We start from the raw sequence: 26,767 nt of genomic DNA on the forward strand, positions 1-26,767 counted from the left end.
CTCCACTGCCTTGGGGAGCTTGCTTAACTTAATGTTCATTGTTTCGATGATGCTATCTATCCATCTTGTTTTCTGTCGTCCTCTTCTCCTTTTTCCTTCCATGTTTCCCAGCATCAGCGTCTTTTCCAATGAGTCCTCTCTTCGCATAAGGTGGCCAAAATATTTGAGTTTCAGCTTCAGAATCTGTCCTTCCAGTGAATATTCAGGGTTGATTTCCTTCAGGATTGACTGGTTTGATCTTCTTGCCATCCAAGGGACTTTCAAGAGTCTTCTCCAACACCATAGTTCAAAAGCATCAATTCTTCTGCATTCAGCCTACCTTATGGTCCAACTTTCACAGCCATAGGTTACTACTGGGAATATCATAGCTTTGACTATATGGCCCTTTGTCGGTAGGAAGATGTCTGCTTTTTATAAAGTTGTTTATAATGTTTTATAATGTTTTTATAACATGTTCTATTACTAGAGATGAAAACCCGATTACTGCAAGCAATGTAGATAGTATTGATCACAGATATTCTGCTGTGGATGGTGTGCTTACAATGGACCAATAAAGTATGGAGGCATAAAGTAGTTCTAAAAATTTCTTCTACTGCTGTACATATTACTTGGGTATCAGTTTTTACTTAGAAACTGACAATTTTAACATGCCTTTCCTTTTAAAAAACTTAAGTCCACCAAACAACAGCCCCTAAATGTTTCATGTTGCACATAACGAATAGATACTGACAATTTTAAATATTTATGACAAGGGGGTCCATGATATATTTTAAATGTAAACTCACTAAGGGGACAAACCAATTACTGTAAATGATTCCAAAGGCTTTGGGTAAACGCTTTAATTGAATCATCTATTTAGAAAATGCAATTGCTTTGTTGGATGTGTTTAGTTGTTAACCTAAGCCTCTCTATGCTATGCTGTAAAAAAAAAAAAAGAAACAATGCTTTTCCTGGAACAAAATAAATGCTGACAAATACTAGAATGCAAGAGAACAGTGCCCTTGTGGCCTATTGCTTTGAATGAAAATTCATTTGGCTATTGCAGATGGCATTCTGTGCACAGGAGAGGAGGACAGAACAGTTCTCATTCTTTGCCTCTTGGAAATTTGCTCAGACAAGTTTAACCTGGGGAGAGGAAGGTCCCTTAGAGTGATAGCAATATGTACAAGACTAGATACTTAAGAGAAGTGCGTAAAGAGAAATATGAGAGGTCTGATGGCTTTGATGATCAAAGTCTTGTAGACATTAGCAACCTTGGTTTGTCTCAGGCAAAAGGCCTTGAAAACTTGCAGGAACTCAATGAAAGGTTTGCCAATTATATAAACCGAGCTAGGGTTCTGGAACAAAGAAATGCAATCTTTAGAAAGCAGTTGGAGACATTCCAAAGAATGGATGAGATTTCTGGCCTGGAAGAAGCTTTTGCAGAACAAATTGAGCTAAATCGGCAGAGAATTCGTGAACTGTCTTCCGATCGGTCCAAACTTGAGAGGGAGTACAAAGATGCCCAGAGGATGGTCGATGAATTTAAAACCAAGTGAGTAATTTGAACGTTTCTTAGCGTAGTAGCATTAGACTGTTTTCAGGCTCCATCTAAAAAGGTAAGTTGCATGAACCCATTGTACAACTGAAAAAAAAAATATTTTAGAGTATAATACTAATTTTAAAAACACAGAAATCAAAGGTAATCATTTTTGACGATCTTAAGATATTACTAGCCAATACATTTTTATTTTTTTCTATGTGTCAAACAGTCCTGTTACAACAGTGCCAGATTGATATTTGTTTGCCTCACCAATAACTTAGATTATAATTTTAGGCGCCCAGCATTTTAAGCAATATAATTGGGACACAACAAGTATAAGAAACCACACAATATACAATGGTTGAAACTAGCTAAGTATTTCAGTTATTACTAAGTAAGAATATGCATATATGTGTTAGGCCCATCCAGTGTATAACTTATTTATCCTATTAAATTATTTTTGCAAAATTATTTTGCAAAAGTGAGTACAACATGCTAATCATTTATTACAGCACATCAGAAAAAATCGCATCGATTGTGTTTGTTGACAAGTCTAAACAAATTAAAAAGTAAGAACTATTTCATACCTTTTACAAACTTGACATAATTTAAATAGTTGTTGTCCAGATCCCAAATTATTCAGAGCAGGAAATTTGAAGTTACAGCATATACACAGTATTTGCCAATGAAATGCCTGTTTTATAGCACCACTTTATCAAATTACAGTGTAAAAATTTAAAACACTTCATACACCCTTTAAAACTATATGTGCTTCCTGAATGTCTTTAATAAAGATAGGAAATTAAACGTTTTTGGATGATGATGTTTAGCACAGTATTTTTTAAGGCTGCAATTATTATTATCATAATCGATTAATTGGCCGATTATTGTTTAGATTAATCGATCAATCGGATAATAACCTTAAAAAAGTGTTGTATATAAAGTTTTAAAAAGGGCAATTTATTCTTAAATATCTATATGCAGTGGTAAACATAAATAACCAACTATATGTTTAGGAAACAAGATCTCTAATCCACTCAATTTGTTGTTGGGCAAAAAATGGTTTAAAAAATGGTTGAAAAAATGCAAATCGCAGCAAAAACGCACTACATGCTTTTCTGCAGCTTCTCCATTGAAGTCTATTGAACCAAAAAAGCAAAAAAGTGTTGAATAAAGTCCTTGACCCTTTCCAAATATGCAGGGGCTGAAAAAGCATAGATGTGAGCGTGTCCCATAGGAAACCATGTTAAATGAACTGTAGTGTGTTTCTGCAAAAATTACTTGCTTTTTTTTTGTATCACCTAAAAAAAAATAAAATTAGCCTTTTATAGTACAAAAAGAGCAGATAATCGCTACTATAAGGGGTTCATTTATACTGTGAAACAGTGAAAGTAATAATATATATTACTTATGTTCTATTATATTCTATATATAATAATAAATACACCCAGAAGTAGGATATATGGGCATTTTAACTAGGAGTCAGACAAGAAGCTATATGAAGGGTGGAAGGGAGATATAAATCTTTTAAATTAAAGTAGTACTAAAAGCTGAGACTTTTTTTTTCATGGATATGATCGTTTTAAGTACAATGCCCAATACTGGTAAAAGTTCACTTTATCAATCTATCAGCCTCCACCTTCTCTGGGTTCAGATGCTGATGTTCCCTGCACACAGTCTTTAACCGCTTGCTTACTGGGCACTTAAACCCTCCTCTTGCCCAGGCCAATTTTCAGCTTTCAGCGCTGTTGCATTTTGAATGACAATTGCGCGGTCATGCAACACTGTACCCATATCACATTTTTATCATTTTTTTAACACAAATAGAGTTTTATTTTGGTGGTATTTGATCACCACTGGGGGGTATTATTTTTTGCTAAACAAACAAAAAGATGGAAAATTTTGAAAAAAACAAAAACATGTTTCATAGTTTGTTATAATATTTTGCAAACAGGTAATTTTGCTCCTTCATTGATATGCGCTGATGAGGCTGCACTGATGGGCACTGATAGGCTGCACTGATGGGCACTGATGGGCACTGATAGGCTGCACTAATGGGCTGCACTGATAGGCACAGATAAGGCAGCACCGATGGGCACTGATGGGCACTGATGAGACGGCACTTATGAGGCAGCACTGATGGGCCCTGATAGGTGGCACTGATGGGTGGCACTGATAGGTGTCACTGATAGGTAGCACGGATAGATGGCACTAATAAGTACCAATAGGTGGCACTGATAGGTGGCACTAATAGGTGACACTGATGGGCACTGGTAAGTGGCACTCATGGGCACTGGTAGGTGGACCCAATAGGCAGCACTGGTGATGAGGCACTGATGAGGTGACATTGATAGGTAGCACTGTGGGCACTGATAGGTGGTACTGTGGGCACTATTCAGTGTCACTGTGGGCACTGATGGGTGGCACTGTGGGCCCTGGTAGGTGGCGCTGGTAGGCACTGGTAGGTGGCACTGTCATGCACTGGTAGGTGGCACTGGCAGGTGGCACTGGTGGGCACAGATGACTCGGCGGCTGCTCTCCTTGATTGGACCGATGTTCCTCTGACAGCCGCCGGTAATCAGCTTTTTTTAAGCCGATTGCTGGCTCTGTTTGTCATTGGCTGACAGCTGATCACGTGGTAAGGGGGCGGGATCTACCCTTTACTCCGATCTGTGATCAGCCGAGTCTGATAAACTCGCTGATTACAGAGCACGCCGTGCAGCCCTGCAGGGGGGTGCGCAGGCTGCTTGAGCATGGGAGGATGTGTATTGATGCCCTCCCAGCAAAGTAAGTCCGCGCTGTAGCCGTCATTCAGCTATAGCGCAGACGGGAAGGGGTTAAAGTTTTTTTTTTTTTAACAACAAACATGTTATACTTACCTGCTCTGTGTAATGGTTTTGCGCAGAGCAGCCCTGATTCTCCTCTTCTAGGGTCCCCCACTGACACTTCTGGCTCCTCCTGCCTTCAGAGTTCCCCAATAGCAAGCTGCAAAGTATAGTATAGAGCTCCCCTTTAGCAAAGTAAAAAAAACTTCTGCCTTTAGAACCACTCACTTAATGCCCAGGACTACATGTCCCATGAGGCATTACTCTTTACACATTCACATTCACAAGTACTCAGGCCAATGGCGGCTGGTGCTCAAAATTTTTTGGGGGGCGCAAACAAACTGAAAAATACTGACAACCCCATCAATTGCGGCCTCACTGTGCCCATCAAATGCAGCCTTTGTGCCCATCAAATGCAGCCACTGTGCCCATCAAATGCAGCCACTGTGCCCATCATACGCAGCCACTTGTGCCCATCATACGCAGCCACTTGTGCCCATCATATGCAGCCATTTGTGCCCATCATATGCAGCCACTTGTGCCAATCAAATGCAGACACTTGTGTCCATCATATGCAGCCACTTGTGCCCATCATATGCAGCCACTTGTGCCAATCAAATGCAGTCACTTGTGCCCATCATATGCAGCCACTTGTGCCCCATCATATGCAGCCACTTGTGCCCATCATATGCAGCCACTTGTGCCCATCATATGCAGCCACTTGTGCCCATCATATGCAGCCACTTGTACCCGTCATATGCAGCCACTTGTGCCCATCAAATGCAGCCACTTGTGCCCATCAAATGCAGCCACTTGTGCCCAGTATATGCAGCCACTTGTGCCTATCATATTCAGCCATTTATGCCCATCAAATGCAGCCACTTGTGCCCATCAAATGCAGCCACTTGTGCTCATCATATGCAGCCACTTGTGCCTAGTATATGCAGCCACTTCTATCAATCAAATGCAGCCACTTGTGCCAATCAAATGCAGCCACTTGTGCCCATCATATGCAGCCACTTGTGCCAATCAAATGCAGTCACTTGTGCCTGTCATATGCAGCCAATTGTGCCCGTCAAATGCAGCCACCTGTGCCCATCAAATGCAGCCACTAGTGCCCAGTAAATGCAGCCACTTGTGCCAATCAAATGTAGCCACTTGTGCCCATCATATGCAGCTATTTGTGCCCATCAAATGCAGCCACTTGTGCTCGTTATATGCAGCTACTTGTTCCTGTCAAATGCAGCCACTTGTGCCCATCAAATGCAGCCACTTGTGCCCATCAAATGCAGCCACTTGTGCCCATCATATGCAGCCATTTGTGCCAATCAAATGCAGCCACTTGTGCACGTCATCGTCATATGCAGCCACTTGTGCCCATCATATGCAGCTATTTGTGCCCATCAAATGCAGCCACTTGTGCTCGTTATATGCAGCTACTTATTCCTGTCAAATGCAGCCACTTGTGCCCATCAAATGCAGCCACTTGTGCCCATCAAATGCAGCCACTTGTGCCCATCATATGCAGCCATTTATGCCCATCAAATGCAGCCACTTGTATCAATCAAATGTAGCCACTTGTGCCCATCATATGCAGCCACTTGTGCCAATCAAATGCAGCCACTTGTATCAATCAAATGCAGTCACTTGTGCCAATCAAATGCAGCCACTTGTGCCCATCATATTCAGCCACTTGTGCCAATCAAATGCAGTCACTTGTGCCTGTCATATGCAGCCAATTGTGCCCGTCAAATGCAACCACCTGTGGCCCATCAAATGCAGCCACTAGTGCCCAGTAAATGCAGCCACTTGTGCCAATCAAATGTAGCCACTTGTGCCCATCATATGCAGCTATTTGTGCCCCTCAAATGCAGCCACTTGTGCTCGTCATATGCAGCTACTTGTTCCTGTCAAATGCAGCCACTTGTGCCCATCAAATGCAGCCACTTGTGCCCATCAAATGCAGCAACTTGTGCCCATCATATGCAGCTATTTGTGCAATCAAATGCAGCCACTTGTGCACGTCATATGCAGCCACTTGTGCCCATCAAATGCAGCCACTTGTGCCTAGTATATGCAGCTACTTGTGCCCAGTATATGCAGCCACTTGTGCCAATCAAATGCAGCCACTTGTGCCCATCAAATGCAGCCACTTGTGCCCATCAAATGCAGCCACTTCTGCCCATCAAATGCAGCCAGGCTCGGCTGTCACTTCACTAAACCCCCCGCACGGCCGGTCCAGCGGCGCTTACCACTCCTCTCCTGGAGTGACGGGGCTCTCCTCCTCGGCGGGAAACAGTGGCTCTCTTCGGCAGCTCCTCTCCTCGGTGGGAACCGGCAGCTCTCCTCCTCGGTGGGAACCGGCAGCTCTCCTCCTCGGCGGGAACTGTCAGCTCTCTTCCTCAGCGGCTCTTCTCGGCGGCTCTCTTCCTCGGTGGCTCTCATCTCTTCCTCGGCGGCTCTCGTCTCTTCCTCAGCGGCTATCTTCTTCGGCTGGAAGCGGCGGCTGCGGCTCCTGTGTCCACTCGTCTTCTCTTTTGCCAAAGCGTTAGGCATCCAATAGGATCGCCTAATTCTTTGGCCAATCGGGAGACAGGTCTCACTGACCTGCCTGGTGATTGGCAGGGAGGAACGTTGGTGTGAAAATAGCGAAAATTCATTTGATATGCCACACAACAGGGTGGGATCAGGACGCAGTGCTCTGCGCCCCGAGCCCACCCTATTTTGAAGCTTATTAGAGCCTCTAGCTCTAATCACGTGCTTCAAAATACACCCCCCACCTATCCCCGGCATAGTATTTCATGTGTCCAGCGTCCTGAAAGGGGCCGGGCACATGAATAGGGAGGGCGGCGGAGGTGTCAGGGGGGGCTGCGCCCAGGCTCCCACAATGCACGGGCCGCCACTGTCTCAGGCGCTTATTGACAATGTATGGATGGTGTACTGAGCTGTATGCGGGCTGAACTGTATCTCCTGACATGTATGGATGGTGCACTGATGTGTGCTGCACTGTATTTCCTGATGTGTAAACAAAGAATTAATTCTGTATGCAGGCTAAGTAATCGGCTGGCCGATTAATCGATTATGAAAATAGTTGACAACTATTTTCATAATCGATTCGTTGTTTTTTACTAATGTAAAGCCTTCAGTGTCAGTATAACTGTAGTTTACCTATGTGTTGATATAAACTCTGTTTCCACAAATAAATGTTAGGAGAAAGTAGCCTGGGCTATAGAACCAAGATGCAACAATGTCAACCATGCCAATTTACCACCCAATTAATTTAACTAAGTAGTCAGAGTCAGCTACACTGAATAACTCCGTTGTTACTAGAATACACACGCACAATCGTTTAAGGCCCCTTTCACACGAGGCGGACTCCGTTTCTACGGAGCCCGCCTCGGTCCGTCGACTCAGCGGGAGATCTGTCAGTTGATCTCCGCTAAGCCGGCAGATGACAGGTCCCTCTCTGCTCACTGAGCGGGGAGGGGCTTGTCAGGCGCCGCTGCCGCCTATGGAGGGATCGGATGAAAATGGACAGCATGTCCGTTTTCATCAGATCTCACCCGATCCGATCCGCCAGCGACGGACCTGGACGTAGGGCCATCCGTCTGCCTTTAGCGGATCGGACGGGGTCGGATGTCAGCGGACATGTCTCCGCTGACATCCGACGCTCCACAGACTAACATGGAGCACCTGTTCAGGTCCGCCGTCAAAACTGACAGGCAGACCTGAACGGTCCGATTGTGTGAAAGGGGCCTAATTTTATTTAGTTGTTTATAAACAATAACAGGTTACATTTTAAGAAAATGCATTACATTGAGTTAAAATATAAAAATTAAAATATGAACAAGGAAAAATATACTGGCAATTATTTTTTATAGATTAGTAGAGTGGCTGAATAAATGATAACATTGTTTCCTTTTTTCATATTTATACTGTATCTGATTTTAGAAAATTATAGATTATAGGCTACTTTCACACTGGGGCGTTGGGGGCGTCGGCAGTAAAGCGCCGCTATTTTTAGCAGGGGTCGTCGTTTTCGGCCGCTAGTGGGTGCTTTTAACCCCCACTAGCGGCCGATAAAGGGTTAAAACCACCCGCAAAGCCCTGCTGCAGCTTGCCTGTACAGCGATCTTCCCTGCTGTTCTATTTAGTTCTGACAGGGGGACAGCCCCCAGCCAGAAGCCAGCTGAAAACAGCCAACGTCTGTCAGACCGACTCCAGTACACACTGGGCCGAATGTCGGCTGGTTTCTATTGAACCAGCCAATGCCGCCCAGCATTCGGCCCAAATGTACTAGGCTTAAGTGAACCCTTGAAGTTAATAGCTGGTCAAACCTCCTTTGGCAGAATTGACATTAAGAAAGCGCTTTTGGTAGCTCTGGATCAGACCTGCACAATGTTCAGGAAGAAATGTTGACCATTCCTTTTTACAGAATGATTCACATCCCACATTTGTGGGATGTCTGGTGTGAATGGCTCTCTTAAGGTTATTTTGTAGCATCTCTATGGGGTTATGGTCTGGTCTCTGACTGGGCCACTCCAAAAGTGTTCTTTTTCTTTTTCTGAAGCCAGACTGGGGATTTTCTTTTGAATCGTTAGGGTCATCATCCTGCTGCATCACCCAACTTCTACTAAGCTTCAAGCGGTGGATAGCCACCCTGACATTATCCTGTAGGATGTTTTGGTAAACTTGGGAATTTATTTTCACCTCGATGGTGGCAAGTGGTCCAGGCCCTGAGGCAGCGAAGCTAGCCCAAATCATGATGTTCCCTCTGCCATACTTCACTGTTGGAATGATGTTTTGATGTTGGTAAGCTGTGCTCTTTTTGAGCCATAGATAGTGCTGAGTATTCTTCTTTTGTTTCATCAGTCCACAAAACATTTTCCCAGTTGCATTGCCATTTGCCAAGGTTAACTTTGACAAACTTCAGGCATGTAGCAAGGTCTCTTGTTAGAGCAGTGGCTTCCTCTGTGTTCTGCCATGGACATCCTGCCTGTTTGAAGACTTACGTATGGTAGACTCATGAACAGGGATCTTTGCCATATCCAGTGATGCCTTCAAGCCTTTAGCTGTTACTCATCGGTTCTTCTTTACCTCATTGAGGATTCTGCATTTTGGCCTGGGAGTCAATTTGGTTGGGCGCTCACTTCTAGGATGAGTAGCCACAGTACTAAACTGTCTCTATTTATAGACAGTTTGTCTAACTGTTGCTAATAAATGACTAAACATTTTAAGATTGCTTTGTCACCCTTTCCAGCCTTATGCAGATCAACTAAACTTGATCATATGACTTCAGAGAGTTCCTTTTTGAGAGGCATGGTTCACATCAGTTGATGCTTCTTTTGAACAGCAATCTTAAAATGTTTTAGTGTCTTTTATCAATCAAAGTAGCTCTAAAAAACACCTCCAAACCCATTTCATAAAATGAACTCCAAATAGCTTTTGTTGAAGTTGAAGTAATTAGTCTATGGGTTACTTTGTCCTCCAGCACTGTGAATGCTTGATGGGTGTATTCAAAATGTCATGAGAAATAAGAATTGTTTGTGTGTTACCAGTATAAAGCGGTAGTAAACTGCTGCCTTTTTTTTTTTTTTCTTTTAAACCTGCAAGGAAATGTCACAATGTGCTAGTATGAATTGCATATTAGCACATTATGTGAAACTTACCTTATTATTGAAACCCTGCTGTTACTGCTGAAGGCATTTCCATCTTCACCCGGTCTTCCTTCCAGGTTTGCAGACTCCAGGCCGCGTGAGTGGCCGGAGCCATGATAACGTCACTCCCATGCATGCGCGCAGGAGCCACCGTTTACGGCAGAGGACTCTGAAGGATAAGTATGTGTATGCCGTGACCTCTCCAGCAGCATCTACAGTAAATATCTCCTAAACAACACCTGTAGGTAAGCCTTTTTATAGGCTTACCTATAGGTAAAAATCATGCATGGGAGTTTACTCAGACTTTAAGAACATGGCACTTTTCTATTGTTGTGACTTAAATGAGGATTGGATCACATTGTATGGCAAATTACTGCAGAAAACCAGTTAATTCCAAGGTGTTCATATACTTTTTCTTGCCACTGTATATGCAACCAAATCTAACCCTCAGAGATAACAAATTACATGTGAGCGTACTGCGTTGAAATACATGTGCATCCATCCAGCAAGCATAGCGTGTAGTTTATGAAGTTATTACATGGTTTTCTATTTAATTCTTCTACTGCTACTCATTTTTTTAACTTAGACAGGGACAAAATCATCTTAAAAAAGAAAGAAGGACGGCGCCCTCTAAGTGCAGCATGTATGTTAAAAATATTTATTACAATAGATAAAAACACTCAAATTTGAGTTGCTAAAAACCAGCATGTAAAGTAGTTTCATCCGCGTGCTCTCGGGGGATGTGGGTGTCACGGGCCAGTGGAGGGGTTCCTGGGATGTGAGTCCTGTAACCTGGGTCCTGGTAGCTGTTCCAGTGGTGCCGAGGGTCCTCAGAGCCTCCGGGCGGCCAGGATGTCGGTCATGGATCCTCCTTTACATGCTGGTTTTTAGCAACCCAAATGTGAGTGTTTTTATCTATTGTAATAAATATTTTTAACATACATGCTGCACTTAGAGGGCGCCGTCCTTCTTTCTTCTTCTTTCTTCTTTTTTATTTTTTTATTTGTTCCAGAGCTTCTTCTAGCTTTTATAGACTGGCTGCCTTCCATTTATTCAGCATCATTTTATCCTTACATGGACTAATACCCGAACTTGTTGTGAAACATTAACTACCACCATCAAGTTCCCCCTCTCAGGAACCCCCAACCCACCCCCTTCCTCCCACCATTTTTAGTTATATGTACTCGGCTACCTCCATTGTGCGCCATATTAACCCCTTGAACAAAATCATCTTGGCTGGGATTTGTAGTTCTTAAGAGATTTTGGGCTTCAGTTATGTTAGCTGCAGGATAACCAGTTCCACGATCCTCTGCTTCGAGACAGGAAGGTCAATTTCCCTCTAGACCAGTGGTTCTCAACCTTTCTAGTGCTGTGACCCCTTGATAAATTTTCCCAAGTTGTGGGGACCCCCTAACAGTAAAATCATTTTTGTAGTGTGGGTTGTCAGCACCCAAGGCAAGATAAGTAATTTGCACCCCTAACCCACGGACATTTAGCGCTCCCTGAGTCCCTTCCACTTGTACAGTATTAAACCACTTATGGTACATTTTAGGATGTACCACTCTTTCTCTTTGTTCTCCTTTCTTTCCCTTTTATCTCTCTCTATCCTAATTTCTTGTTTTTTTTTCCCCCCATTCCTCTCACTAGCTGTCTTTCTTGTTCTTTCTCTTATTCTTTCTCTCCCTTTTCTTTGTTCCTCTCCCTCTTTTCCTCTCCCTTCCATATATTCTCAATTTTTATTCCTTCACTTACTCCTTGGTGGGGGATGAGTAACAGTGCTGGTGGGGAGTTAGGATCAGTGGCAGTGCTGGGGGGAGTTCTGATTAGCCAACTTAGGTGCTCTTGGTTAAGTTCATCTACTGATCTGAGAACTGTAGTGGGGACTTTTAATGGCAACTGTAATCGCAGGCAGTGTTACTCACTGTGTCTCCGGCTTCACCGTGTCTCCGACTTTGCGGTGTCTCACAGCAGTGCCACCTATGCCGGAGAATCGGGAGATAGGGTCTCCTCCAGCCCCTCCCACTTCACAGTCCTCACCAGTCACCTGTACTTTAGTCCCTGCCCCCCCTGCCATGCAGTGAACTGAATGGGTGGCCACGGGCTCCAGAAACAGCCCAGCTGGGTGGCCACAGGCTCCAGGGACAGCCCTGCTGGGCGGCCGCAAGAAGGATGGGAGAGCAGTGGAGGCTTCAGAAACAGCCCAGGATTCGGTGACCCCTGGCAAATCCTCATTTGATCCCTAAGGGATAGATAGATAGATAGATAGATAGATAGATAGATAGATAGATAGATAGCTATGGATATAGATAAATATAGATGTATTTAAGTGTTTGTCTGTTGCAGCACTAAACAAAATCTGGAGTAAAAAGTGATGAGATGATCAGAGAGAAAGATTAGAGAAGATCCTGTACTAGGTGAATTTAACTGATCTTTAATTTAGGATTGTATATAGTATATATGCAGTTGGTTTTATATAAAATACAAGGTTTATAATATTGGAAAAAAAGATGAAATCACCAATTTTTTACCCCACGATTTACTGCTATATTTGAAAAAAGTTTTTGGGGAGTCTTTAATCATGTTTTATTTTTGTTTACAGATACCAAAATGAATGTGAGTATCAGCAACTTCTTAAAGAAAATCTTGAAAGACTAAATAAGGTAAGACAAGTAGGCCCAGCCTCCAGTGTGGTTTACATAAGTAGCCTTTTCACTAATAATTTTGAAACACCACATTTTTTTCTGTTTTGTTTGTGTTTACTCAAAATATATTTAAATGTGTTTTATTTATTTTGTTTGCAGATATATTTATTTTACAAAACAATAGGATATTCAAATACTGCTTGACAGTACTTGAGATATTACCAGTTATATACTGTGGGCTAGCTCATGGAATGACTTTTCTTATCTGATCTTATCTGATCCAACAAAAAATAAAAATTTTAAAAGTCAAACTGTTTTCCTGGAAATCATTAGTCACTACAAATGCATGCTCTGGCAGATGTGAACACAATTTCCCTGTCCATCACCCTGAGTGACTGTTTACAATGGAACATTGATGTATTGTTAAAGAAGGAAGAATAGCTATTCATTTCAAAGAGTTTAGTTAATAGGGGGGAGCTGTAATCACTTGAGTAATCAAATCTCTTACAAGCAAAAATTATGTTTTTACCTTGCAAGCAACTGGGTAGTTAAAGTGAACACAGCGTAACCTTCTTTACTAAGCTAAGGAAACATACATTTTAAAAAGAGAACATTCATTTTTGTAAGTGAACATTTTCTATTCGCTTTAATAACTCATCCAATATCTCCTAACAGCTGTTGACTAAAATTTTTCTCTGTCCTAGAAAATCAGTTTGTTAATATTTGACAGTCTATGACATCTTTCAATTGCATTTATGCATACAATGAACCAACTATTATCATAGTTTGTCAAATGTTTGTCAGATCAGACAATAGAAAAATATCATCTGTGGGAAGCGCTCTTGCTCTGCAGATTGCGCTATTTTGCTTTATACGGAAGATGTTACACACAGAAGGGTTATTTACTAAAACTTGAGAGTGCAAAATCTGGTGCAGCTCTGCATAGAAACCAATCAGCTTCCATGTCAGCTTAAAGTGATTGTAAACGACTACCTTGTAAAAACGATCCATTCAGTTTAAAACAAAAATGGAAGGAAAAACATTTGTGTATAGATATAAAAAAACATTATAAATAACTTTTTTTTATAAGTGATCACATTCCCTCTGTTCTCAGCTGCATAAGAGCTGGTGGGAGGAGAAGCAACAGTACACTGAGCTTCCCAGAGATAGGCTGTGCAGGAGGGGGTGTCAGGACAAGTCTGATCATTGGAGGAGAGCAGGCTGAGTTGCCAGCACAACTAGAGAACTGACCATGCTGTGTTCTTGTCATAAACCGGATGTGACCAGAACTGTGTGACTGCGACAGAGTAACCAAACATAAGTAGGTGAAAGTAAGTGATTTTATGAAAATAAATGCATATAATGTGAATACACCACCAATACCAAACAGAGTGAGAAAACCAAATAACTAAGACAGTGACAACAAACCAAAGAGTATATATAACAAAGGGGATACCAGAATCGTAGTCAAGCCAGGCCAGGGTCATAAACAGGAGGTCAGCAGATGGGGGGACAAGGGGAAAGGGATCAGGTTGCAGGACAAGGTTTCAGGGATGCAGGAATAGACAGGATCAGGTACAACAGGTAACAGGATGCAGTTCAGGGCTCAAGGACAAAACCAAGGCAAACATGTGAGTTCTTGCCGGGTATTTATAGGCCTGTGATTGGCCTCAAGTGACATCTGATTGCAGGAGGTGATGTCTGCTCCACATTGCCAGGATCCACCCGCTGGTGAACGCCAGTACTGCAGCCCAAAGATGACATAACATCAGCAGGGAAAAGCTCTCCTGACAGTTCCAAACTACCAGGAGACACCTGCTGGTGGACCTCAGTAGTGCACGCCAAATGACAGATATTACCAGCGGATGGAACATTTACTGACAGTTCTCCTGTTTAGTGTGGTCAGTTTTTGATTGGAAAGCAGACGGACTGGCAGGAACACCAGGGATTACACACAAAGGAAGCAATACAAGGCGAACAGGATACCTTTTCATACAAGTACATGGTACAGCAGGCTCATGTCCGGCATATGAAATGTTGGGGTAACAAACGCTTTAAATGAACAAGTTGAAGTTAGAACTGGCCAGTGACACCACGGCAGTGACGCCTTGATGTCACGGGTGACGCAGCACATCATGCCAGCGCAAGTGCCCTGCAATCTAGGAGGACAGCAGGAGCCATCTTAGAGAGGACAACGCTGGTACAGCGTCACAGCGCTGTGGCACAACAGCAAGCGGGCTTTAAGTCCAAGCTCCACATCCCCGGCACAGGATCTGACCAACACGGATTACATAGTCTGACCATTGTGAGCTGATTACCGCTGGACAAGCTCCAACTGGGGCACTCGGGAATTTACTTGTCTTTGGACTACCCGGTATCCTGTCCCTGGTCAGGTGAGCGGACCACTTGGTCCTTGTCTGATTATAGCATATACAGTTCTGTACTACTGTCATGACTGTGCATTTAATGGTATACCTGCTAACTTCATTATTCTGAGCCCCCTCTGGATCGAATGGCTTAATCTGACACTAACTGTCTAAGTTATCTACACTCCAGGCTTCATGTGTATATAGACAGAGTGATGCCTTAACAGCAGGCCAACTTTTTATCTGTCAACCCTGGTATATCTGGATCCAGGGCGTATACTACTGCTGGGAACTCTGGCCTCCTTGTTCACACATAGAATCCACGTTATTTAGGAGTCCCATTGGTGGTCATTAGTGGTAGGGGGCATCTGGGATTCCAATGATGCTTGTCACCTGGAACTATATGACACAATTACCTATCTGTTACCCCAGATGAATACCTCACTGTGTGTGATTGGTGTATGCTTGATAACTGGTGTGATGCAGCTGCTATTTATATAGACAATGTTGCCTTTTTTTTAACTCTGTAGTAGTCTAGATGTTTGGTGGTAGGTAACCAGTTTTTGCATTTTTGTAATATATTATCTACTTTGTAATACATTTCCCAATTAAGCTGCTTGTTCCGTCTGTAACTTTCTTTTCAGGAGTTTTCTTACTCTTTTTTTTTTTACTTTGTTATTAGTTACGGATACCGCACCACATTGGTGAGTCAGCAAATCTGGGGACGCTGCATTGGCTTTTTAATGAGCAGTGTAGCGTCTATATGCTAGTGGTCTAATGGTGGGTTTTTCTCTTTTTGAAATTAGAAATTGGCTACCATGCACAGCTGCACCAGATCTTAGTGCACCAGTTTTAGTAAATCTCCCCCCACAGTATTATAAGACAATATATGATGATTTAACTAAGATAGACATAAAAATGGTTATAACTCATATAATCTATTGTACATACTGTATATAATGATTTTTGTCACTAGGGATTTCTACATGGAACTGTTTGCATGTTTCAGACCTATGTTAGAACTGCTGTCAAGTTGTCATTGCTGTTGATGTCCTCTTTAGGGAAATTCACTCTCTCTGTTTGTCTTGGTGACCATTGTTACAAGGACAGATAGTAAGGAAAAAGCCAAAATTTGTGATCTTCTTTAGTGACTATTATCCTTTTCAAGTCCCTAGCCGGTTCACAAAATAATTATAAATATGGTGGTGCACACAAAAAAACTGAGGAAATATTTCCAATGTAGCTGTTAGGGGCCAGTTAAGGTACCATTTATAGCCTGACAACAGCCAACTTTTCCCTTGAATAATCTTTATGGGAACGTCAAAGAGTTAAGAAGAATGTGTCAAGTTGATTATTAAATATATTATATTATATTAAATATATTATTATCACTATTATTATTATTGACCCCCAACCCGCCAGAGGCTGATCACCAGCAGATCATTATTCTCTGTGGAGACCTTAAGACAACTACACATTGTACTTGGTCCAAAATTTTCTGTTTTAAAAATGTGTGTCCTTGATGTGGAAAATTGTGAGCAACACTTATTGGTTAATAGAATAGTTGGTGGAAAGGAAGCACAAAAAGTAAAGCAGGTTTAATTTCTTACCCAAAGTAGCTGTAATTTCCACATGTTCCTATCATAGCTTTCATCCATAATTATGTGTCATATTTTACTTTGCTTGTTATTTCCCACACTGTTAGTGCTGGATTTGATAGAAAATGATACCAATGAGACTAGCAGACTTTTTCATCTACTCAGTTATGTACAACTAGTACTCAAATGTCTGTAACAAATAAATCAATAAAAATTCCATTATACACAGTTATGTGGAAGCCAAAATAGAGAGTAACATATAAAACAGATAGCTTTATTGGTATTTTTTCTCCATTAGTAATATGATAATGTTGACTGAATTGGCTATTATGCCATATGAGTGACCCTGCATTTACTTACTTAGCTATTAAAGGGATTTCTGAGTACAGTAACATCTCTTACATTCTAACATTTAAAATCCCTAAACTTCTAACTAGTATTATTACAAACATACATATACATGCACACACAAACACAAACACATATATTTTTCATATATGGTAACAAAACAACATAGATATAGAGATACATGGTTTGTAAAGTTAAATAAAGACACCATTCCATCCAGTTCAACCTGAGTGTGTGTGTCTACCATTTTCAATATACCTGTACTGTGTTCACTAAGAAATACATCTTAAAGTTTTTTGAAGTTATCTATACTCCCCCTTGATACAAAAAACTGTGGAAGGAAATTCACATCTTTACCACTTTAAAGTAAAAAACCTCTTACGCAGTTTAAGACTGAACCACTTCTCATCCAACTTCATCAAGTTCATTGTGTGGTTGTGTGTTTTCTTTAGAGACCTTAGGTTAAGTTTCTTTCCAAAGCTAGAGTCACCATTCAAAGATTTGTATTTTGCGATTATATCCCTTCTTAAGCATGTTTTTTTAGGAACATCTTAAGCAATTGTTTAGGAACAACTATCTTGCATTATAAGTGAGGATGTTCAGATCACCATATTATAATTAAAGGAATTGGTGTAGACGGGTACACTACAACAATGAGTGGATACAAAAGTAAGTACTAAGGAGGCAGACAGTGTTACCTGTATGCAAGGTTCAGATTTAAGTTTCAACTGGAGTGCACCTTTAATCTCTGCTCCCTATGTATCTGAACATAACCACTGCTACAGAAATGTAGAAGACATATAAAGGCCAATCCTCGCCTCCCCGTTCTATTTCCTTTCAGAAACTGAACTTCTTGGCTGGTAGGCAATGTTCTAGCCTATGGGAGGAAGACCACTGCCACTGAGCCCTAAAGGCTAGCCTTGAACACTTTGTGGGTTGTGTAGCCCTCTTTTGGGGGAGGGGTTATGACAAATGACCCTCCTCAAGTAGGATATTGCACTAAACCAGTAGGTAAATAAGAGAACCAGAACATTCACTAAGTGGAAGAGTGGGCTTGATAATAAAGTTGGCAGTGCCCCCACCCATTAACCATAAATAAATAAATAAATATATATATACTGTATATATATATATATATATATATATATATATATATATATGCACAACAGTATGTAAATAACACAAGCTTTATATAAGAAAAGATTCATAATAGTACATAAATCCAATGTACAAATTGGAATGTGCAGATATACCCGGATATATAAAGTTATTAATAGAGATACCTCCAAATTAATGTTGCAGCAAAGTTCATTTGCAGGGGTCTCTGAGAATGATCATGATGCAGTGTCTGTCTGTGTGTTGGAGACCTGAAGACAAGATCAATAGTGATGGGGAGATTATTCAACTGTTGTCCAACCAGCCTGGAATGCAGCTTCTCACTGGTAGGAACTGTGGTGTGGTACTGGAACTCACAGTTACATCTACACTGTGCTTTAGTCCCACCCTAGTAGTTTCTAATCTGACATGCAACCAGACCTTGACTAAGAGAAGTGGCCACCAGATGCCTAACCTGCCTTTAGCTTCTGCTGGGTATCGAACCCTAAGCTAAAACTAGCTATAGAGTCCGAGACCAGAAGGGACAGGAGTTAACTAAAATAATAGGAGCTGCTTATAAACACTATGTCAATAAACACGTTCAGCTACTAACATACATGAGCACAGACCTAGCTATCTGGCACTGTGCATATGAGATAATAACAATAGGTCATCCAATCCAATCACTTTACAAAGTTTGCCGCCTCAAACTCCGCAACATCTCCAAAATACGCCCCTTCCTAACCAATGACACCACAAAGCTCCTAATCCACTCCCTGGTTATCTCTTACCTCAACTACTGCAACGCTCTTATCATTGCCTGACCTTTACTATTCCCCCTTCAGTCCATCATGAATAGTGCTGCCAGAATCATCCATCTTACCAACCGTATAATGTCTGCCACCCCTCTCTACCAATCCCTCCATTGTCTGCCACTCACCCACCAAATTCAAAATAGTAACAACAACTTACAAAGCCATCCACAACTTGGCCACCAGCTACATCACCAACCTCATCTCAAAATACCAACCAAACTGTTCTTTTTGTTCCTCCCAAGACCTAATGCTCTCTAGTTCCCTTGTCACCTCCTCCCATGCTCGCCTTCAGGACTTCTCCTGAGCCTCTCCCATCCTATGGAATTCCCTACCCCAATCTGTCAGACCATCTCCTACTCTATCCACTTTTAGGAAATCCCTGAAATCTTTTCTCTTCAGAGAAGCCTATCCTGCCTCCACCTAACAACTGTACTTTTATTTTTACCATCAGCTCATCCCCCACAGTTATTATCTTTTGTATAACTTGACTCTCCCTTTTAGATTGTAAGCTCTCACAAGCAGGGCCCTCTGATTCCTCCTGTATTGAATTGTATTGTAACTGTACTGTCTGGCCTCTGGTTGAAAAGCTCTGTGCAGGGGGGCAGGAGGCGGAGCCTAGCGGAGCAGACATGCATTGTTAGAGCTCCACACCGCTGAGGAGAGAAGAGAAGGACAAAGCGGAGCCTGCAGGCTCAAAAGGTATCCATTTGAACCTTTTTGCCCCAGGGAACAAACTGTGAAAGTTTGGGCAGGAAATATGGTACTGGGAGGAAACCGTGGCAGAAATAAAAATCACCTCACAAAGAGCTCACAGGCACTCACTGCAGCTGAAGCAGCTCCAGTCACCTCACAAGATACAGCATCAGGGCGCTCTCACAGACAGAAAATGTCACAGCAAGACTCTCCATTTGAGTCAGATACAGAACAAAACCTCTCCACAAGCCTCCTCAGTATCCCCAGTAATATTATTACAATTTGAAAAGATGCTTCATAAGGCTTTAAAACAAACCTCAGACCAAATAACAAGCCTAACCAAAGAAATAAGAGAGCTGGGAAACCGCACCGCAGCCTTAGAAATAAAAATGGATGAAATTGAAATTACAACCCAAGAAAATATAACAGAATTGGAACAATTAAAAAAAGAGAATTTAATACTTCAAACTAAGCTCGAAGATTACGAAAATAGAGCCAGACGTTCAAACTTGCGCATAAGGGGAATACCTGAAACTGTGACAGACCTGCAATCTACTATTACTGCTCTATTACAAGAACTAAAGCCAGATATCCCTATTGAACGTTTAGAACTGGACAGAGTACACAGAGCCCTCACAGCCAAAAAGAAAGATGGACCCCCACGTGATATAATCACAAAATTTCATTATTACAGAACGAAAGAACAAATACTAATTGCTGCAAGAGAAAAAAAAGGAACTTAATTTTCAAGGACACAGTTATCAAATTTTTGCTGACCTATCCCAACTTACTATTACTAAAAGACGATCCATGAAACCCCAACTAATGGAACTGCAACGCCACAACATTATGTATCAATGGGGCTTCCCCTTTTCAGTCAGATTTAACTACCAAGGTACAATTTACAGAAGCAGATCAGCAGATGAACTACAACAAACCCTTTTAAAATTAACTCTGACAGAACCCACAAGCAGCAACACTCCCACACGCAGAAGAATGGCATCTTCACCTTCAGGCAACACCCAGAAAATTCCAGAACAAAATGGGAATCATCATTCTCACAAAAGAGGCCGTTATGCCACATCATCCATGGACCAAGAAGATTCAATGGACTGACATCCTAATTCCTGATATCTCTTCATTTATTATACTAAGAGATGGTTCTCTATAAAAAACCTATATTTATAACTGAATGTAACTGCATTCTGATAGTCACACACTGTGTGGGATCATGTTACATTCCAGTTATATTTCTTATTACTTCTGATTCATATAGCCTTAGAATATATAAGTGAAATAAGGAAATTCTTGTTCAGTTATATATTATCAGGTAATAACAATAGATTTATTACTTTTTAGGACAAATATGTTCAATAATCCAGAAGTAATGGAAGCTTTTTTTTTTTTTCTTTCTTTTCTTAAAACAAATATATTATTACCTAACTAGTTCCTAGAATTATGTTTTTGTTTATTCTAATCTGAAGCAATACAACCTCAATTTTATGAGTTAACATATCTAAACAGTTACATATGAATAAAATATGTAATTGTTTACTCTAAAAGGGTTAAAATCCCAAAATAATTCAAACTATCTTCATCAATACCAAAGTTATTACCAGTACCTTTCTAACTGAATTATTTAGCCTAGGGCAAGACTAACCATATACAACCACCCTGGAATAAATAATTTCAACAAAAACTATATTCTGCACTCCAACTAATGAAACATCATTTTGATGTCTTTTGACATAGCACTTCTCTCCTGTAAGCGGAAGATCCGTGTACCCCCATTAGCCCTCCTCATTCTCCCAACCATATTATGTGGGAGTGTGACGAAGGCACTTATTCCCCTGAGAGAGATATTTATTCTCTTTCACGGGTAAATTGTGATTACTTGCAAAAAATAATTTATACAATGTATCATCTAATCTCATACGTTTTTTGTTTACTCTTTACTCCAGAATTCACTGGTTTCTTTTCTATCTATTCATCTCTTCAGTCCACACAGGTTGATCTGTGCAGTCAGCTCTGCATAACAAAAAGTAAGTCAAAACTATTTGATCTATTGCCATGGCACCACTGAATATACTTTCCCTGAATGTTCAGGGAATAAATGTCCCTCAAAAAAGGACCAAAGCCTTCCGTACTTTCCATAACAAGAAGGCTCACATAGTATGCCTCCAAGAAACACACTTCACCAAAGATTCTACTCCAAAATATATTTCTCCTTTTTATCAACAAATTTACACGGCTTCTGCCTGTACCAAGCAAAGGGGAACTCTAATTGCATTTCACCGATCCACACCATTCACCTTATCATCAGAAATTAAAGACCCAGAAGGTAGATACCTGATACTCATGGGTTATATAATGGATACAGCAATCACAGTGATTTCCTACTACGCTCCTAACAAACAACCTACACCATTCCTCTCACATATATTACAAGTGATTAATACACACAAAATAGGAACAGTGATAATGTGTGGGGATTCGAACCAGGTCCTCCTCCCATTTCTAGATAAATCACCTTTTACACCATCCAAAATAACCTCTAGATTACCTTTTTCTCAACTTCTTTCCAAATACAATCTGGTAGATTCATGGAGAGAAAGTAACCCAATGAAAAAGAAATTCACTTATTTCTCGCACCCTCATCAAACCTTCACCAGAATAGATCATATTTTTCTAACAATAGGAATGATACCAGAAATTATTGCATCAGATATAATTCCGATTCCGTGGTCTGACCATAATGCAGTATACACTACTATAGCCTCAGCCATACCAAAAGCGCATGACCCAACGTGGTACTTACCGGACATAATGCTCAAACACCCACTACATCAGATGGCCATTGAACAAGCTTTAAAGGAATACATATCAATTAATAATACAACAGACATCTCCCCAATAACACTGTGGGAAGCTCATAAGCCTGTCTTGCGTGGTACAATACAAAGACAAATGGCACTATTTAAACGGGAACGCAAAAATCTAGCAAAAAAACTAGAACTCAATTTTAATGCAGCCTACATATCATTTCAAGATAATCCATCTCAGAGTACAAAATCTCATCTGGAAAAATCTAGATTGGAATACGATCTATTTCTCACTGAGTCAGTTGATAAATCCCTCAAACGCTCCAAACACAATTTCTACATGAATACAAACAAACCAGGTACATATTTGGCTTGGGCATTAAATTCAACTAACAAATCTTTCAAACCAATACGTTTGAAATTATCAAAAAATGTTTACACTTGTAATCCAGTTAAAATAGTCCATAAATTTCACTCACATCTCGCAACTTTATACAAGACAAACAATGAATTTAATCCTACAGAGGCTGAATCCTTCTTCTCAAAAATAACCTTACCTGAGTTATCTCAGAATCAAAAAAGCAGTTTGGATGAGCCTATAACTATAGATGAAGTTGCTAACGCCATAAAAGACCTAAAACTTAACAAAAGACCAGGCCCAGACGGCTACTCGGCTTTATACTATAAAACATTCTCAGAAATACTCTCTCCCATTCTCACTGAAACTTTTAACAAACTTCTAGATGGACATTCTTTTCGGCAAGAAACACTAATGGCAATTGTTTGTATGATCCCAAAACCCCTTTCTGATGATACTTCCTGTGTGAATTATCGGCCTATCTCTCTGTTAAACCTCGATATTAAATTATTAGCAAAAATAATAGCAAAACGCCTCAATAGCATTATAGGAAAATTAATACATAGAGATCAAGTAGGCTTCATGCCAAATAGACAGGCAGGCGATAATATACGCAGGGCAGTGTTATTGGCACATATTGCTAAAAAACGGAAAATCCCTTTATGTTTTCTATCTCTCGATATTAAGAGGGCATTTGACACAGTATCCTGGCAATATATGCAATATTCATTACAAAAATGGGGTTTTGGACCCCACTTTTTAACATGGATCAAAGCATTATATAATAAACCCAAAGCCTATATAAAATATGCTGGATACAAATCTGAAGCCTTTAATATCGAAAGAGGTACCCGACAGGGTTGCCCATTATCTCCCTTATTATTTGCCCTTATACTCGAACCCATGGCCCAATACATCAGAACAAACCAAACTATAACTGGCATTGAAGTAGGAGGTATTACACACAAATTATGTATATTTGCAGACGATATATTACTTTTTTTATCATCACCACAGGTCTCTGGTCCTAACTTAATACCAGCTCTTGATGGATTTGCAGCCCTATCCGGCCTTATGATTAATCCTAAGAAATGCCTAGTGCTTAATATTTCACTCACAAACATGGAATTGATCCCGGCTAGGGCTGCACTCCCATTCACATGGGCAGAAAAATCAATCCCATATCTTGGAATTCATTTAACAGCCTCTCATTCTGACTTATTCTCAACCAATTATCCTCCTGTATTAAGACAGATCACAAATCTAATAAAACAATGGTCGCAACTTCCTTTATCCTGGATGGGGAAGATTAATGCAATCAAAATGACTATTCTACCCAAATTGCTTTATCTATTCAGAGTCCTCCCTATTCCAATTCCTTCCTATTTTTTGAGAATAGTACAAAAAAGAGCAACTTCGTTTATATGGGGCTCTTCTAAACCACGTATACCTATACACACACTACATCTTCCCAAAAATAAAGGAGGCCTGGGATACCCTAATTTTACTAACTACTACAGAGCAGCACATTTGGCCAGTCTGTCCAAATACCATGCAAAACAGGAAATCCCATTATGGGTATTTATAGAGGCTTCAGAAAATGACCCTCTATTAATATCAAATTTATTATGGCTTGATCCTAAAGACCGCTTTAAAATTCATAATCCCATAACTAAACACTTCTTATCTCTCTGGGATAAACTAAAAACCAAATATCAGTTACAATCTCCACACAATCCTCTCCTTTCTTTTATCAGAAATCCGGCCTTTTATCCGGCATAGATCTACCCAAATTCTTTTAAAGCTTGGACAACATCAGGCATTCAGACACTAAATGACTTCATAGCATCTAAATCATTCCTTTCATTCCCATCGCTTAGAGAAAAATATGATCTACCAAACTCTGAGATATTTAGATATCTCCAAATCAAAAATTTCTATACACCATTCCTAAAGGGGGATACACCATTATCCCAATTATCCATTTTTGAATCAATCTGTACAAAAGATCCATTTGCTAAAGGTACAATTTCATCACTTTATAATCAATTATATGGAGTACCAAATCTTAATAGACCCTCTTACGTTCAGAGGTGGGAGGAGGACCTGGGACGAACTTTAGAAGACACGGACTGGTCTAACATATGGCTCACATCTAAGTCATCTTCACCCAACATCTTAGCACTGGAGACAAATTATAAAGTCCTAACTCGCTGGTACCTTGTACCCGCTAGAGTGGCAAAATATTCGCCTAATACCTCAGCTCTTTGTTTTCGAGGATGCCCAGAAATAGGCACATATTTACACATATGGTGGACCTGCCCAGTAATCCAAACCTTCTGGAAGGAAGTCTTCGTGATTGCATCTAAAATATTTAAAAAAATAATACAACCAGATCCATATTTAACTTTACTTAATCTAAAACCGGAATGGTTAACACTCTCTCAATTCAAACTTATGATCCAACTAATAACGGCTGCAAAACAAACAGTGGCCAAGGCATGGAAATCTCCTACATTGGTACTAGCAGAAACAATTCACAGAATGAATAATACAATGTCCCATGCTAAGATGGTAGCCATCGATCAAAATCAAATTCCAAAATTTGAAAAACTTTGGCATCCTTGGATAAAACAACAGTTCCTGTCAAACTTCAATGACTCTGTCCTGTTGCCATGGTAACAGATTAAATGACTTACAGAGACACCCATTCTAAGGCTTCAAAGAGAACTAAAAAGAATAATAAACTGACGAGCGGGACAACCTTGTGGACCATACCTCTACCTTTCAACCCTTTTTCTTCTTTCTCTTTCCTTTTCTCCACCTTACGATTAAAGCTCATTATCAGAATTTATTTGACCTATATACACTCTACTTGTAAACAATATGTATGGTAGGTATAAATCATTTAAATACCTACAAAAGTAACTAAGGAAATGATATATATCTTTAATTTAGGTTTACGTGAACCCAATGTTTAATATTTGAAATTTCATGATATTTACCTATATAAACCCTACTGTAAAACAATGAGCTTACTTTATAGATCCTTGTAAACTTACTTTATGTATCTTTATAACATTGTATACTCAATAAACTTCATTTGACAAGGAAAAGCTCTGTGCAAACTGTTGGCTCTATATAAATCCTGTATAATAATAATAATAATAATAAATAGGTGTGTCACAAGGATTTAGATATACACTCAAAAAGCTATGGGCACCTGAAGTTTAACTATTAGAACATAGGGACACTTGCATAATAGTGTCTACTTTTGATTTGGGAGAGAATACAGCAGCAGTAGCAGCCCCTATATGTATAAGGTCACGTGGTTTAGTTCTCTGTCTCTCTCCACTTCCTCCTTCTGGGGTTTTCCAAGCATCGGACACCCCCCGAGAGACATGAAGTATTAATACATTCTTATACATTTGATACAGTTCCACATAATGGTCTAATACAAAAGTTGTACAAGCTAGGACTTAACCCTCTGATGCTTCATGGGATATGCAGTTGGATAAAGGATAGATACCAGAGTGTGGTTGTAAATGGGGTTCACTCAGAACAGAGACCAGTCACTAGTGGGATACCACAAGGTTCTGTACTGGGTCCTGTTCTATTTAATCTATATGTAAGTGATATGACTAAAAGTTTGTTGGGCAAGGTATGCCTTTTTACTGCTGACACAAAGGTGTGTAATAGAGTTGATATCCCTGGAGGTATCTGTAACATGGAAAATGATTTGGAATTGTTGGAAGATTGGTCAAAGCAGTGGAGACTGCAGTTCAATATTTCTCAAAATAATGCACCTAGGGAAAAAGAATCCCCTAAGAGAGTATAACATTGGGGGTACAGTGTTAGCTAGCACTACAGAAGAAAAAGATTTGGGGGTGCTTATTTCTGATGATTGCAAAATGAGCAAACAGTGTGACCAGGCAGTGGGGAAAGCAAATAGAATACTAGGATGCATCACTAGAGGGATCACCAGCAGGAGGAAGGAGGTCCTGATTCCCCTATATAGATCTTTAG

At 40.5% G+C, this 26,767-nt stretch overlaps 1 protein-coding gene across 1 annotated transcript in view; it reads left to right on the forward strand.

Annotated features, from left to right (window-relative positions):
- Positions 1 to 628: 628 nt before the first annotated feature.
- The window catches only part of BFSP1 (beaded filament structural protein 1), a 68,988-nt gene continuing 42,849 nt past the window's right edge, over positions 629 to 26,767 (forward strand). The window contains exons 1-2 of the mRNA XM_073628230.1: positions 629 to 1,534; positions 12,604 to 12,664. Of these exons, the coding sequence (XP_073484331.1) occupies positions 1,161 to 1,534; positions 12,604 to 12,664 (435 nt within the window). The 5' untranslated portion in view covers positions 629 to 1,160. The remainder of the gene's footprint in view (positions 1,535 to 12,603; positions 12,665 to 26,767) is intronic.

The sequence above is a fragment of the Aquarana catesbeiana genome, linkage group LG04 (genome assembly GCF_042186555.1).
Source record: "Aquarana catesbeiana isolate 2022-GZ linkage group LG04, ASM4218655v1, whole genome shotgun sequence".
NCBI classification, from domain to species: domain Eukaryota; kingdom Metazoa; phylum Chordata; class Amphibia; order Anura; family Ranidae; genus Aquarana; species Aquarana catesbeiana.